We start from the raw sequence: 15109 nt of genomic DNA, 5'->3' as shown, positions 1-15109 counted from the left end.
AGGCCAATGTTCCTCGCAGCTTCCTTAAGGTAGGCTGCAGCATCCCTGATATGACCCAGAGTCAAAAGAATGTTATCCCTACCCAGGGTATCAAACTCAGATGACAAGTTATCTGCCCACTTTTCATTAGCGCTACTCACCCACGCTGAAGCAACGGCAGGTCTGAGTAGCGTACCCGTAGTGACAAATGGATTTTAATGTATTTTCCTGCTTACGATCCGCAGGTTCTTTTAGGGCTGCCGTGTCAGGAGACGGAAGCGCCACCTTTTTGGACAGCCGTGACAGAGCTTTGTCCACAGTGGGGGGTGACTCCCACTTTTCCCTATCCCCAGATGGGAACGGATATGCCACCGGAATTCTCTTGGGAATCTGAAACTTGTCAGGAATTTCCCAAACCTTTTCAAAAAGAGCGTTCAGTTCATGAGAGGGAGGAAACGTTAACTCAGGTTTCTTTCCTTTAAACATACAGACCCTTGTATCAGGAACAGCAGGGTCCTCCGTGATAAGTAACACATCTTTTATCGCCACAATCATGTACTGAATTCTTTTAGCCAGTTTTGGATTTAATCTGGCATCACTATAGTAGACACTGGAGTCAGAGTCCGTGTCGGTATCTGTATCTGCTATCTGGGTAAAAGAACGCTTTTGTGACCCCGAGGGGGTCTGAACCTGTGACAACAAATCCTCCACGGATTTCTTCCATGCCTGGGTCTGAGACTCAGACTTATCCAATCTCTTATTTAACAGAGCCACATTCGCATTCAAAGCACTCAAAATATTTACCCAATCAGGCGTCAGCGGTGCCGACAGGGTCTCCTCCTTGGAAGAGCACTCAGCTTCAGACATGCCGACACACGTGTACAGACACCACAAACACACTGGGCATATAGGGGACAGACCCACAGTAAAGCCTGTCAGAGAAACACAGAGGGAGTTTGCCAGCTCACAACCCAGCGCCTATCCCGGTACTGAAACGTTTTATGCAATGCCTCAGACCTGTTATCGCTTTTATTATTATTAAAACAGCACCAAATTAACTGTGCCCCCCCCCCCCCCCCCCCCCCGTTTTGCACCCTGTTACTTGTACAGCAGTGTAGTAGGACAGGACCAGCGTCTCTGCAGCTCTGTGAGAGAAAATGGCGCTGATGAGAGCTGTGAGGGCTAAGCCATGCCCCCTTAATGGCGCGCTTCAGATTCAGTGCCCAGGCACTATGTACCACTTTTGGCAGTTACTTAAATGAGGATTTATGCTGCAGGGCGCGCAGTCGGACATGCCAGATCGTCCAGCATGTCCATGCGGCGCGATATTTTCTAAGTGCCCAGTTGGCAGCATCGGGCAGTGTATGCCCTGCCATGGCCGGATATTCCCCCTTTCTTCACATGGGAAGGAAGGGGGAAATGGTGTATGTGTATAATTGTGTATGTGTATCCAGCTGCTTTATTCAAGCGCTTTGGATTTAGTCAGTCACACTTTATTCTTCGCTAAGTGATATAAATATAGAAGGTGGTAAAGTCCCTTTAAGTGCTGGGATATAAATAGAGAATCAAAGACATTAATGGGAAACATACTTCCTTAGTGGTTATCTCTGCAATGCAGCAGACTTCTTGTTAATATAAGGAGAAACCAATGCCACAATAGTGTGTTCTCTGTATAACATGAAGGAGCATGAAGTAGAACGCTACTAATACCGGAGGTATAATAATGCTAATGACTTTACCACTTTCTGTATTTAGATCACATACTTGTTTTGCTTGGCATACCCTGTGCACTGCACCTGAGGCAGCTCCGTTTTATGTGCTCTTAGGGGGTAATTCCAAGTTGATCGTAGCAGGAATTGTTTTTAGCAGTTGGGCAAAACCATGTGCACTGCAGGGGAGGCAAATATAACATGTGCAGAGAGATAGATTTGGGTGGGGTGTGTTCAATCTGCAATCTAAATTGCAGTTTAAAAATAAAGCAGCCAGTATTTACCCTGCACAGAAACAAAATAACCCACCCAAATCTAACTCTCTCTGCACATGTTATATTTGCCTCCCCTGCAGTGCACATGGTTTTGCCCAACTGCTAAAAAATTTCCTGCTGCTATCAACTTGGAATTACCCCCTTAAATCCTGCTGCTATTTTTCATATTTACAAAAGAACTGTAGTTTGTTACCGTCACAATACACATGATAAACTGGTTTTTAAATCCCAATTGTTCTAATCATGAAGTTAGGGGGAAAATTTCAACTAGGTATATTTTAAGGTGCATACACACTGTGCGATTTTGGCTATGGCCGATTTTGACTATGCGACTTTCCTTGAACTCCCTGGAGCCTAGAACCATCAATATTGAATATACACACTGTGCGATTTTGGCTATGGCCGATTTTGACTATACTAGAAATAGCTGAGATTGTACACTTTCTAGGCAAAATTGAGCAGGCTGCACGGTCTATTTTTGCCTGTGATACAGACACCGAGTGAGTGCGTATCGACATCAGAAGCTGTTTACACACGGTGCGATATGTACTAGGTTTTCTACAGATATGGACTATATAGTCCATATCAGATGTTCATATCGCACTGTGTGTATGCCTATAATCACAACCAAGATGTATTCAGGCTTCCTTTTTATCATTTGTATAGTTTGTGTCAGTTTTTTTATGCCAGACGGCCACTTATTTTGCAATATAAAGGGAATATTGGACATAGAATTAGCAATTTAGTATGTATTAATTGAAGATGCCATGGGACAGGAGTCAGGACAATGCTATATAAGGCCCTGATGACAGACACAGAAAACCTGTTACCTATGTAGAAATCAGCCAACAAAACTCTGCTGACATATACCATCTTTGCAGCCTTTAAAATGGCTGACACGTACTGACAACACCGCGGACACAGAATAAAAGGTTTGCTACATTAGTAAACAACTCTGCTTAATGAGAACTGCATTAAATGTAAGAAAAGTATGTTGTACACAAGGATATGTAGGTCTTTGGTTTAGGTGTACAGAAAGTGCATTCCCCTGTAGCTGGGTTTTCTTCCTGAAGGAATGTTCATGTCACATTGTCTCATGGAGAACTCAGAGCTGAATGCAGAAGTAAGAGCCACAATATCCTACCCTTTCTCCCAGGTGAATTCTTCCTGCAAAATCCGTGCTGAAGACTCCCCGATAAACACCGATGGAATGTCAATTTTCTTTAGAATGTCAACTGAAACACATAAGAACATTCAGTACGGAGAGAACATCTAGCTTATTTTAAAAATAGCTATTTCTACTAACTAGCACAGATCGTGACCAGGGCTTTAGGGAAAAAATATTCTGAAAACAATTAAATATGCCATTTTCTGTACCTTCCCCGACATCTTCTCCCCCGTATTTCGGATTATAAAACAGTAATCATATAAAAGGGTTTGCATTTTCCTTTTTGCTTAGCTTCACAGGAAACATTTATGAAGCATCATTTCCCCACATCTGCTGGATACGTACCATCATTGGATCCCATGCTGATGAGGTCATCAGAGTCCACATTGTAAATGATAGCAGCCTTGTATCCTGCCCTCTGTGCATTCAACACCTATGAAGAAGGAGGAGGGTCAGTTACCTGGTACAGTATTTCTCACACTCACACAAGTGAGAATAGGTCTGGTTGGATGTACCATGATTTTGTCACACAATTTCCAACTGTCATGTCTTTGAAATTACTTTTCATCCTTGGAGAAATGTTTAAATTAAAAGCTCTATACAAAGTAAAAATAGGATTTTAATATCTACCGGTAAATCCTTTTCTCTTAGTCCGTAGAGGATGCTGGGGACACTTCAAGTACCATGGGGTATAGACGGGATCCGCAGGAGACATGGGCACTTTAAGACTTTTAAAGGGGTGTGAACTGGCTCCTCCCTCTATGCCCCTCCTCCAGACTCCAGTTATAGGAACTGTGCCCAGGGAGACGGACATTTTGATGAAAGGATTTACAGAAAACTAAGGTGGGACACATACCAGCTCCCACCTCAAACACGCCATACAACATGGCATTTAACAAAACTCCAGTCAACGGCATGAACAACGTCAGCAACAGCCTGACTACAACATAACACAACCCGTGTGTAAACATAACTAATAACTGCAGATAGAGTCCGCACTAGGACGGGCGCCCAGCATCCTCTACGGACTAAGAGAAAAGTATTTACTGGTAGGTATTAAAATCCTATTTTCTCATACGTCCTAGAGCAGTGATTTTCAACCTTTTTAAACTCGTGGCACACTACACAAGATTTCAAAATTGCCAAGGCACACCATCGGTTGTTTTAATGCAACACACCTGCCCCCCAGTAATGCCACACACCGCCACCCCCCCAAGTAATGCCCCATACATGCCCTCATATTTCCACACATCAGCTCCCCCACTTAGTAATTCCACACACATGCCCCAAATAGTAATTCCACACACCAGCTTCCCCCTTACCAGCTCCCCCCCCTTAGTAATTCCACACACCAGCTCCCCTTTACCAGCTCCCCCATTAGTAATTCCACACACCAGCTCCCCTTTACCAGCTCCCCCCCTTAGTAATTCCACACACCAGCTCCCCTTTACCAGCCCCCCCCCCTTAGTAATTCCACACACCAGCTTCCCCCTTACCAGCTCCCCCCCCTTAGTAATTCCACACACCAGCTTCCCCCTTACCAGCTCCCCCCCTTTAGTAATTCCACACACCAGCTTCCCCCTTACCAGCTCCCCCCCCCCCCCCTTAGTAATTCCACACACCAGCTTCCCCCTTACCAGCTCCCCCCCCCCTTAGTAATTCCACACACCAGTTCCCCCTTATAATATATAGCGGTGAGGAGTGCCTGGAACTCACCACGGATCAGCAAGCAGAGCAGCGTGTGAGTGGGCGGGCGCAGAGACAGCCGGACCGTGACCTATGGTGAGTCATAGGTCACGGTCCGGCTGACTCTGCGGAATGGATATGAACAGGATGCTGCAGGTCTGTGAGGCAGGCGGGCGGCGGCGTGCGGACATCTGACAGTGAGAGCGGGTCCGTGTAGCGGGGGCGGGTAGCGCCAGTGACAGCTCTTAATGGCGGCAGTGAGCGGGTCCGTGCGGCGGGGCGGGTGACAGCTCTTACTGGCGGCAGTGATCGGGTCCGTGCGGCGGGCGGCGGCACACTCAGCAACTGGTCGCGGCACACTAGTGTGCCGCGGCACACCAGTTGAAAAAGGCTGTCCTAGAGGATGCTGGGGACACTTCAAGAACCATGGGGTTTATACCAAAGCTCTAGAACGGTCGGGAGAGTGCAGATGACTCTGCAGAACCGATTGACCAAACATGAGGTCCTCATCAGCCATGGTATCAAACTTGTAAAATTTCGCAAAAGTGTTTGAACTCGACCAAGTAGCTGCTCGGCAGAGTTGTAATGCCGAGACTCCCCGGGCAGCCGCCCAGGAGGAGCCCACTTTCCTGGTAGAGTGGGCCTTAACTGATTTCGGTAACGGCAATCCAGCCGTAGAATGAGCATGCTGAATCGTATTACAGATCCAGCGTGCAATAGTCTGCTTGGAAGCAGGCGTTCCAATCTTGTTGGCAGCATACAGGATAAACAGAGCCTCCGTTTTCCTAAATTGAGACGTTCTGGCGACATAAATCTTCAAGGCCCTGACAATATCGAGGGATTTTGACTCTGCAAAGGCGTCAGTAGCCACTGGCACCACAATAGGCTGGTTCATGTGGAACGATGAAACCACCTTCGGCAGAAATTGTTGACGAGTCCTCAACTCCACTCTATCTTCATGGAAGATTAAATAAGGACTCTTGTGAGACAAAGCCGCTAACTCAGACACCCGCCTTGCGGATGCCAAGGCCATCAGCATGACCACTTTCCACGTGAGAAATTTAAACTCAACCTTCTGTAAAGGTTCAAACCAATGTGATTGAAGAAAATACACCATGTTAAGATCCCATGGTACCACTGGGGGCACAAAGGGAGGTTGGAAAACTCCTTTCATGAAAGTCTGAACTTCCGGAAAGGAGGCCAACTGTTTTTGAAAGAAAACCGATGAGACCGAAATTTGTACTTTAATCGAGCCTAACTTTAGGCCCGCATTCACACCTGCTTGTAGGAAATGGAGAAAATGCCCTAGCCGAAATTCTTCCGTAGGAGCCTTCTTGGATTCACACCAAGACACATGTTTCCTCCAAATACGGTGATAATGTTTAGACGTCACTCCTTTCCTAGCCTGAAGAAGTGTGGGAATAACTTCATTGGGAATACCCTTTCGGGTTAGGATCCGGCGTTCAACCGCCAAGCCGTCAAATGTAGCCGCGGTAAGTCGTGGTACACATACGGCCCCTGTTGTAAGAGATCCTTTCGAAGAGGAAGAGGCCAGGGATCTCTTATGAGTAATTCCTGAAGATCTGGATACCAAGTCCTCCTTGGCCAGTCCGGAGCAATAAGGATCACTTGAACCTTTGTTCTTCTTATGATCTTTGGCACCTTTGGAATGAGTGGAAGCGGAGGAAACACATACACCGACTGAAACACCCATGGTGTTACCAGCGCGTCCACCGCTATTGCTTGAGGGTCCCTCGACCTGGAACAATATCTCTGAAGTTTCTTGTTGATGCGAGACGCCATCATGTCTATTTGAGGAATTCCCCAAAAGACTTGTCACTTCTGTGAAGACCTCTTGATGAAGACTCCACTCTCCTGGATGGAGATCGTGTCTGCTGAGGAAGTCTGCTTCCCAGTTGTCCACTCCTGGAATGAAGACTGCTGACAGAGCGCTTTTATGTCTTTCCGCCCAGCTGAGAACTTTTGTGGCCTCTGCCATTGCCGCCCTGCTCTTTGTTCCGCCCTGGCGGTTTATGTGCGCTACTGCTGTTATATTGTCCGATTGTATTAGGACGGGCAGGTTGCGAAGAAGACGTTCTGCTTGAACAAGTCCGTTGTAAATGGCCCTTAACTCCAGAACTTTTATGTGTACACGAACTTCCTGGCTTGACCATTTTCCCTGGAAGGTTTCCCCCTGTGCGACTGCTCTCCAGCCTCGGAGACTTGCATCCGTGGTTACTAGGATCCAGTCCTGGATCCAGAACCTGCGCCCCTCTAGGAGGTGAGAACTGTGCATCCACCACAGGAGTGAGATTCTCTTATCGGAGGATAGGACTATTTTCCGGTGCATGTGCAGATGGGATCCGGACCACTTGTCCAATAGGTCCCACTGAAACACTCTGGCATGGAATCTGCTAAACTGAATGGCCTCATAGGCCGCCACCATCTTGCCCAGCAACCGAGTGCATTGATGAATTGATACTCTCGCTGGTTTCAGAATTTGTTTTACCAAACTGAATTTCCAGAGCTTTCTCTTCTGGAAGAAAAACTCTCTGTAATTCCGTGTCCAGAATCATTCCCAAAAACAACAGCCGCTTCGTCGGATTCAACTGTGATTTCGGCAGGTTTAAGAGCCAACCATGTTGTTGCAGCACTGTCAGGGAGAGTGCAATGTCCTGCTCCAGCTTGTCTTTGGATCTCGCCTTTATCAGGAGATCGTCCAGGTACGGGATAATCGTGAGTCCTTGCCTGCGAAGGAGGACCATCATTTCCGCTATTACCTTGGTGAAAATCCTCGGGGGCCGTGGACAGACCAAACGGCAACGTCTGAAATTGGTAATGACAATCCTGAGTAGCAAACCTCAGGTAAGCCTGATGCGGAGGATATATGGGGATGTGTAAGTGGGCATCCTTTATGGCGACAGACACCATGAAGTCCCCTTCCTCGAGACTGGAGATCACTGCTCGGAGAGATTCCATCTTGAATTTGAATTTTCTCAGGTAAAGATTGAGGGACTTTAGGTTCAGAATTGGTCTGACCGAGCCGTCCGGCTTCAGGACCACAAACAGGCTTGAATAAAAGCCTTCTCCCTGTTGTGCCGGGGGAACCCTGACAATGAGTTGATTTAGATACAACTTTTGTATTGCATCGCATACTACTTCCCTTTTTGGAAGAGAAGCTGGTAAGGCAGATTTGAAAAAACGACGAGGGGGAACGTCTTGAAGCTTCAGTTTGTACCCCTGGGACACTTTCTAAAATCCACGGGTCTAGGGCAAAACGAACCCAGAATTGACTGAAGAGCTTGAGACGTGCCCCTACCGGTGCGGACTCCCGCAGAGGAGCCCCAGCGTCATGCGGTGGATTTGGCAGAAGCCGAGGAGGACTTCTGCTCCTGGGAACTTGCCACGGCCGGGGATCTTTTACCTCTTCCTCTATTAGCAAGTAAGGAATAACCTCGGCCTTTTTTGTATTTATTCGGCTGAAAGGACTGCATCTGCAAGTGGCGTGCTTTCTTTTGTTGTGGAGGAACATAAGGTAAAAAAGATTTTTTTACCCGCGGTAGCCGTAGATACCAGCTCAGCTAGATCTTCACCAAACAATACACCACCTTTATACGGTAGAGACTCCATAGCTTTCTTAGAGTCAGCATCAGCATTCCATTGATGAATCCACAATGCTCTCCTAGCTGAGACTGCCATGGCATTGGCCCTTGATCTCAAGAGGCCAATATCTCTCGCCGCTTCCTTTAGGTAGGCTGCCACGTCCCTGATATAACCCAGCGTTAAAAGGATGGTATCCCTGTCCAGGGTATCTATATCAGATGACAAGTTATCTGCCCATTTTTCGATAGCACTACTCACCCATGCAGATGCAATAGCTGGTCTGAGTAGTGTACCTGTGGTGACGTAAATGGATTTCAGCGTATTTTCCTGTCTACGATCCGCAGGATCCTTAAGGGCTGCCGTGTCAGGAGACGGTAAAGCCACCTTTTTAGACAACCTTGATAACGCCTTGTCCACAATGGGAGGTGACTCCCACTTTTCTCTATCCCCAGAGGTAATGGATACGCCATTTGAATCCTTTTGGGAATCAGAAACCTTTTGTCAGGATTTTCCCACATTTTTTCAAAAAGGGTATTCAGTTCATGAGAGGGAGTAAACGTTACCTCAGGTTTCTTTCCCTTATACATACAGACCCTAGAATCAGGAACAGCAGGGTCCACGGAGATATGCAACACATCTTTTATTGCCACAATCATGTACTGAATGCTCTTTGCCAATTTTGGGTCTAATCTGGTATTACTATAGTCGACACTGGAGTCAGTGTCCGTGTCGGTATCTGTGTCCGCTAATTGAGCAAACGAACGTTTGTGACCCCGAGGGGGTCTGGACCTGTGATAACACATCCTCCACAGATTTTTTCCATACCTGGTTCTGAGACTCAGATTTATCCAATCTCTTATTAATAAGAGCCACATTAGCATTCAAAGCATTCAACACATTTACCCAGTCAGGAGTCGGCGGTGCCGACAAGGTCGCTCCCACAGCCGTTTCTGCCCCTAACACAGTCTCCTCCTGGGAAGAGCACTCCGCCTCAGACATGCCGACACACCTATACCGACACCCACAGACACACTGGGCCAAAAGGGGGACAGACCCACAGTAAAGCCTGTCAGAGAAATACAGAGGGAGATTGCCAGCTCACAACCCAGCGCCTGTCCTGGTTCTGAAACTCAAATATATAATGCCTCAGACCCTGCAGCGCTTTATAAACACTCAATTTAGCACCAAATTTGCTGTGCCCCCCCCCCCCCCCCATTTTGCACCCTGTTACTTGTCTATAGCAGTGGTGAGGAAGGACCAGCGTCTTTGCAGCTCCGGAGAGAAAATGGCGCTGAATAGAGCTGTGAGGGCTTCAGCTCGCTCTTTTTTAAAAGTAAAATTGCTGGCGGGGGAAGAATTTAGTGCCAAGGCACTCTAATTTCACATTGCCAGCCAGAAGAGAGGATTTTATGCTGCCCAGGGCGCCCCCCCCTGCACCCTGCAGTGCCGCTGAAGTCTTCTATCTTCTTCTACTCACCTGTCTTCTGGCTCTGCAAGGGGGGTGACGGCGGGCTCTGGGAGTGAACCCCTAGGCGTACCTAGTGTTCCAAACCCTCAGGAGCTAATGGTGTCCTGTAGCCAAGGAGCAGAGCCTTTAAACTCACTAGAAGTAGGTCTGACTTCTCTCCCCTAAGTCCCACGATGCAGGGAGACTGTTGTCAGCAATCTCCCTGAAAATAAAAAACCTAACAAAGTCTTTTCCGAGAAACTCAGGAGAGCTCCTCAGTGTGCATCCAGTCTGCCTGGGCACAGATTCTAAACTGGAGTCTGGAGGAGGGGCACAGAGGGAGGAGCCAGTTCACACCCCTTAAAAGTTTTAAAGTGCCCATGTCTCCTGCGGATCCAGTCTATACCCCATGGTTCTTGAAGTGTCCCCAGCATCCTCTAGGACGTATGAGAAAGTAGCCAAACAAAACTGCAGGGATATTTATGTGGTCATACATACAGTAGCTCTCCATGGAAGTAAATATAATGTGCAGTCCATTTACTCGGCTACCCATCCATTTTGTTTATGCAGAAATATACCCCATGAGGTAACACAGGTTGTTAGTTAAGAAGTTTAAGGTGTGTACACACGGTAAGATCTTTTCTTCCGATTCTGACTATATAGTCAGAATCGGAAGAAAAGATAGTGCAGATCGCAAGGTGACAGTCCCCTTTCGATCCCGTTCCGATGCCGATGCGCGGCCCCGCGCGGTCGGCATCGGCCGAAAAAATAGGCTGTACAGGCAAGTCAATCCTGACTATCTCTATAGAAGAGATAGTCAGGATTGACACTTAGCCAAAATCGCACAGAACCAGGATCGCAAGCACACTCATTATGTGCTTGCGATACTGGCTAAGTGCCGACCCGGCCCCCCGTCGCACAGTGAGAATCGGATAAGTCCGAATCTCACAGTGTGTACACGGCCTTAGAGATCTGTCTAGACACAGAGCAGGATGCCACAGATTCTACTGGTCCCCTCTAAGTTTTGCTTTACAGCATGTTTGTTACTGTACTGTAATGCATGATTTGTTCATATGGTTCAGTCCAATTTTCCAGAGCTCTGGAGTATATTGGCTTTATAGTAACAAGAAGAGAACAGTAATAAAAATCAGATATTGTATGGTGCAAGATATCTTGAATATCTAGAATGGCACAGTGAACATAAAGAGGTTGTCTTTACATAAGATGAGGTGGTTTATGATTAAGGAATTACAGTGACAGGCAATCACACTAGGCATAACAAATGAAAAGGAATTATTTTTAAGTCATGGGGTCTTCTAGAAGACCAGTCATACTGTCTGCAGGAATCTTACACATGCAAATGGATCATTTAATTCCATTCTAAAAAGGTCCAGACCCACTGCAAGTGGGGCTTAGTGAATTACTCCCAAGCAGTGGTTCTCAACTCCAAGCATCAAAAATGTACGTTGCTCACGAGTTACTAGTTTACCCAGAAACTACTCAGCGGCCATGACACGTTTTTCCTTTCATTGGATATTTATGGCATATGCGTTATCGATAGATTAATGGCTGCCCAGACTGGTCTATTTACTTATGAACACATGCACATTTTATACCTTTAACATTTGCAACTCATTTACTTTTCTCTGTGTGAAACAGATCTGCCTGGTACTAGGACATGACACAGTGATACAGTGTCAGGAGAGAGTTGCTATTTACACTACATGAGGTCACATAGCAACAAGCCAGCAGGCATTACACCAGTCAGACAGCTACTGGAATTTGTTATATTACCTTCCCTACAGTCCAGTGCTGCCGGCTGGTGGGGAATTAGCATATTCTCAAATGAGCTGAAACGTAAATTAAGAGGCTTGTTCCAACTATGACAACATCTATGTGGTTTTGAAGCAATAACGAACTCACTTTTATATAAACATTGTGTATAATCCACCCATATTAACCTTTAGGATACATTGAGCTACTGACACACACTGGTGAAGTCTCACACCTTCCATTTGGACAGTAAACAAAATGCACTTAAACCATGGTTTCCCATCGCAAGAGTGGAAGCTGTTAGAGCTGCAGAAGAGGGACCAAATCCATACTAAAGTACGGTATATGTATTTGAAGAGATCAGCTGCGGTCCTTATAGATCAATTCTAATTAGATTCTGACCTGTCAGTATAAGGTCATACATGGTCACTGAACCCAATAAGTAGCCATATAGATAGACTACATTCACAAGGATACTGTAAAGATGAGAAACAAAACTCAGTACATGGTGTTTGCAAATAACTCCATATAGGGTCTGGGATCCAGTCTGAAGGTCGACAATGTTTAGATCGACAGGGTCTGAAGGTCGACATAGTTTATAGGTCGACATGTGCTACGCTGGCAGGTCAACATGAGTTTTTCCACCTTTTTTTTGGAACTTTTTCATACTTAACGATCCACGTGGACTACGATTGGAACGCGAGCCATGCGAGAGGACACGGCGCACTAACTGGGATTCCCGGTCACTGTACGGAGAAAACGACACCCAAAAAACATGAAAAACTCATGTCGACCTTTTGACCTGTCGACCTAGAAACCCTGACGACCTAGTGACTGTTGACCTAAACTTTGTCGAGCTAGACACTGTCAATCTAATGATCCACACCCATAGGGCCCAACTAGAACAGCATCAAGTACATAAATGGCAGATATCTGCTGCAATGCCTCAGTTTTCATTCACAAAATCTGCCCCATAGTGCTACTCTCTAGAAAGCGTAACTTGGCCCAATAGCTAATGCCATCTTTAGATGGTGCTGGCCATTGTACCCTATAGGCTGCATTACTGTAACATTCTCAGGTGAACACTCCTAAGGATTCCTCTCTGATAACAGCCACTTGCAAATGCAAACCCGTATCCCTGCAAGACATTTTTAGTACATTCCCATGCGAAAACATTATTTTGTTTTATTGCGGTGATCAGCGGCAATGAGAGATTAGTTTTCAGGGTAAAAGATGGGGCATATTAAACGTCCAAAAAGTTGAATGTGGCATTTCACATAACCTACAGTCCATAGTTTTATTTTTAGACTTGTTTAACCACTTGCCTGGCATGGTCGCATTCTTTGTGAACATGTCAGGTTGAGAATTCCCTGATATGGTCGCATGCAATACAACCGTTCAGAAACGTTCACGGATTATGCTGCGGAAGGGGCGGGTTAGGGTTACAATACTTTGTTAGGGTCATTGATAGGGTCCTGTAGTATGCTATTGAAGAACAAAACATGATCGTTCCACCCTTAATAAAAATCACTCAGTGTGTAACCAGGTTATAATATGTTGGCTCGACATATCGGCTGGGTACAGATCATGTCAGTGTGTACCCAGTGTATGGGTACTGAAGAGGCATGACATTTGCTCCTTATAGTACTTAGTCTCCGGCTACTTGTACCCTTCTCCCCCCCCCCCCCCCCCCCATCCCCCACCTTGGTGCCTATGGATGCAATTACAATGGCAGTCACATGATACACAATGTAGTGAGCAGACAGGATTTCAGTCATACTACAACCCACCCAATTTCCCCCCCATTATGTAACCACCTAGGAACTCGGTGACTGGCTGATTTAGCTTTACATCAGGTTAAACAGTTACACCATCGTGGGAATGAGTAGAATAAGGTTTCAAGGATATAGACTTTTTTGCAATGGCAAGTACAGGAAGCGCATCTACAGATTAATTTTCTAACAGGTACTAAAACGTAGGTGTTATAGTACATAAACAAATGTTGTGCCAGGAATACAGTGCCTTTAAGATCTAATATGCAACAGCCGTGTTTTATGGACTTCCTTAATAGATACAGGAAACATACTTTTTTGTTTTTGAAATCGAGAACGCAAACTTTTTCACTTCTAAATTGCAAAGAAGAATTACATGTTTTGGTTGTACATTATTATTATTATTCCCCAGCAACACTGAGAAATTGTAAAACGGTTCCAGGAAAGTGTTTAAATAGGAGCTTGTGGATAAAGGCCAGCATTCTTGGAATTCCATGGTCTGTTTGATGGCAGAAGTCCCACCTAAAAGACAGGCCACCCAATGAATTTCAAACATCAATGCTCAAATAAAAAGTGCGTCATAAACTGCTCTCTGCATTTTAAGTATCTATACTAAGCTGTGCAGATGAACGCCATGCTCAGTAAGAGAACTAACACAAGATGACAGCGTACAAGTGATTTATATGTAAAAAAAAAAAAAAGCCATCAAACATTGATCACATCTAATTTTTTTAGTCTGATAAGTAAAAAAAAAACAAAAAACAAACCTTCATTTATTTACATTCACCTCAGCTGCCTCTCTACCCATTTTATACCTTCACGGACATATGTCTACTGCAGGAGCACACCATTTCGCTCACACGGGGACGGGGGGGATGTCCAATCACTTGTGTCTACATAGTGTATATTACACATTGTTTATTATACTTTGCAGCATTATATAATATACTGAAGAGTAACAATCATACCCACACTGAGGCACTCACCGCAGCCCTAATTTCCTATAAATGCAAGCCCAAAGCGACAGCACAGATGTGCTCTCTACATCATTGCTGCAGTCGCTCCAAAATGCTGCTTTTGGAGTGTCAGGCCCTGTGAGACTCTGCTAGCGCCAGGTGTCTTTTTGACAAAAATAGGTCTTAGCCGCAGCGTGGTTTAACTAGAACGCACCATGAGACTGTGCTGATAAATTTGATACTGTATGTAATACTTTTATCTCTGTGTGCGAGAGTCTCTGAATCTGTATAAGGAGTGCTTCGATGCAACAGCCACAGCATTTCTCCATGCAAAGTTCTGTTGTACTTCATATACAGACTCTGTCTCACACATAATATACAAGTGTTACATATCAAATTGATCAGCAAAGTCTGCTGGTGCATCCTAGTCACATTGCATTGCTACCAAGACACACATTTGCACAAAAAAAAAAAAAAAAAGACGCAAGACACTAGTGGAATTGCACAGGACCTGTTGGCTCACATGCACCAGGCATCTGCTGATGCATGGCGAATTGTGGTTAGATAGACTATTATTTATTACCAGTTATTTATATAGTGCACACACATATGAGCACACATCTGTAGTTAACAGAAGTTTCTCTGACAAAAATGACGATGTATTATAAAGATATAAATCAAGTCTTTAATAAAAAAATATTTTTTAAAAAAATAGTATTTTAATACCTACCAGTAAATTCT

At 45.4% G+C, this 15109-nt stretch overlaps 1 protein-coding gene across 2 annotated transcripts in view; it reads right to left on the bottom strand.

Annotated features, from left to right (window-relative positions):
- Window positions 1–15109, bottom strand: part of RNF13 (ring finger protein 13) — a 322147-nt gene that overhangs the window by 27025 nt on the left and 280013 nt on the right. For both annotated transcript variants that reach the window (XM_063916030.1, XM_063916028.1), the window contains 2 exons: window positions 3477–3564; window positions 3108–3198 (listed from right to left, as the gene is read on the bottom strand). In XM_063916030.1, coding sequence (XP_063772100.1) covers window positions 3108–3198; window positions 3477–3564 — 179 coding nt within the window. The remainder of the gene's footprint in view (window positions 1–3107; window positions 3199–3476; window positions 3565–15109) is intronic.

Source organism: Pseudophryne corroboree, chromosome 4, assembly GCF_028390025.1.
Source record: "Pseudophryne corroboree isolate aPseCor3 chromosome 4, aPseCor3.hap2, whole genome shotgun sequence".
Lineage (NCBI taxonomy): Eukaryota > Metazoa > Chordata > Amphibia > Anura > Myobatrachidae > Pseudophryne > Pseudophryne corroboree.
Note: the sequence above shows the minus strand (reverse complement) of the source record. Positions and strands in the feature narration are given on the sequence as shown.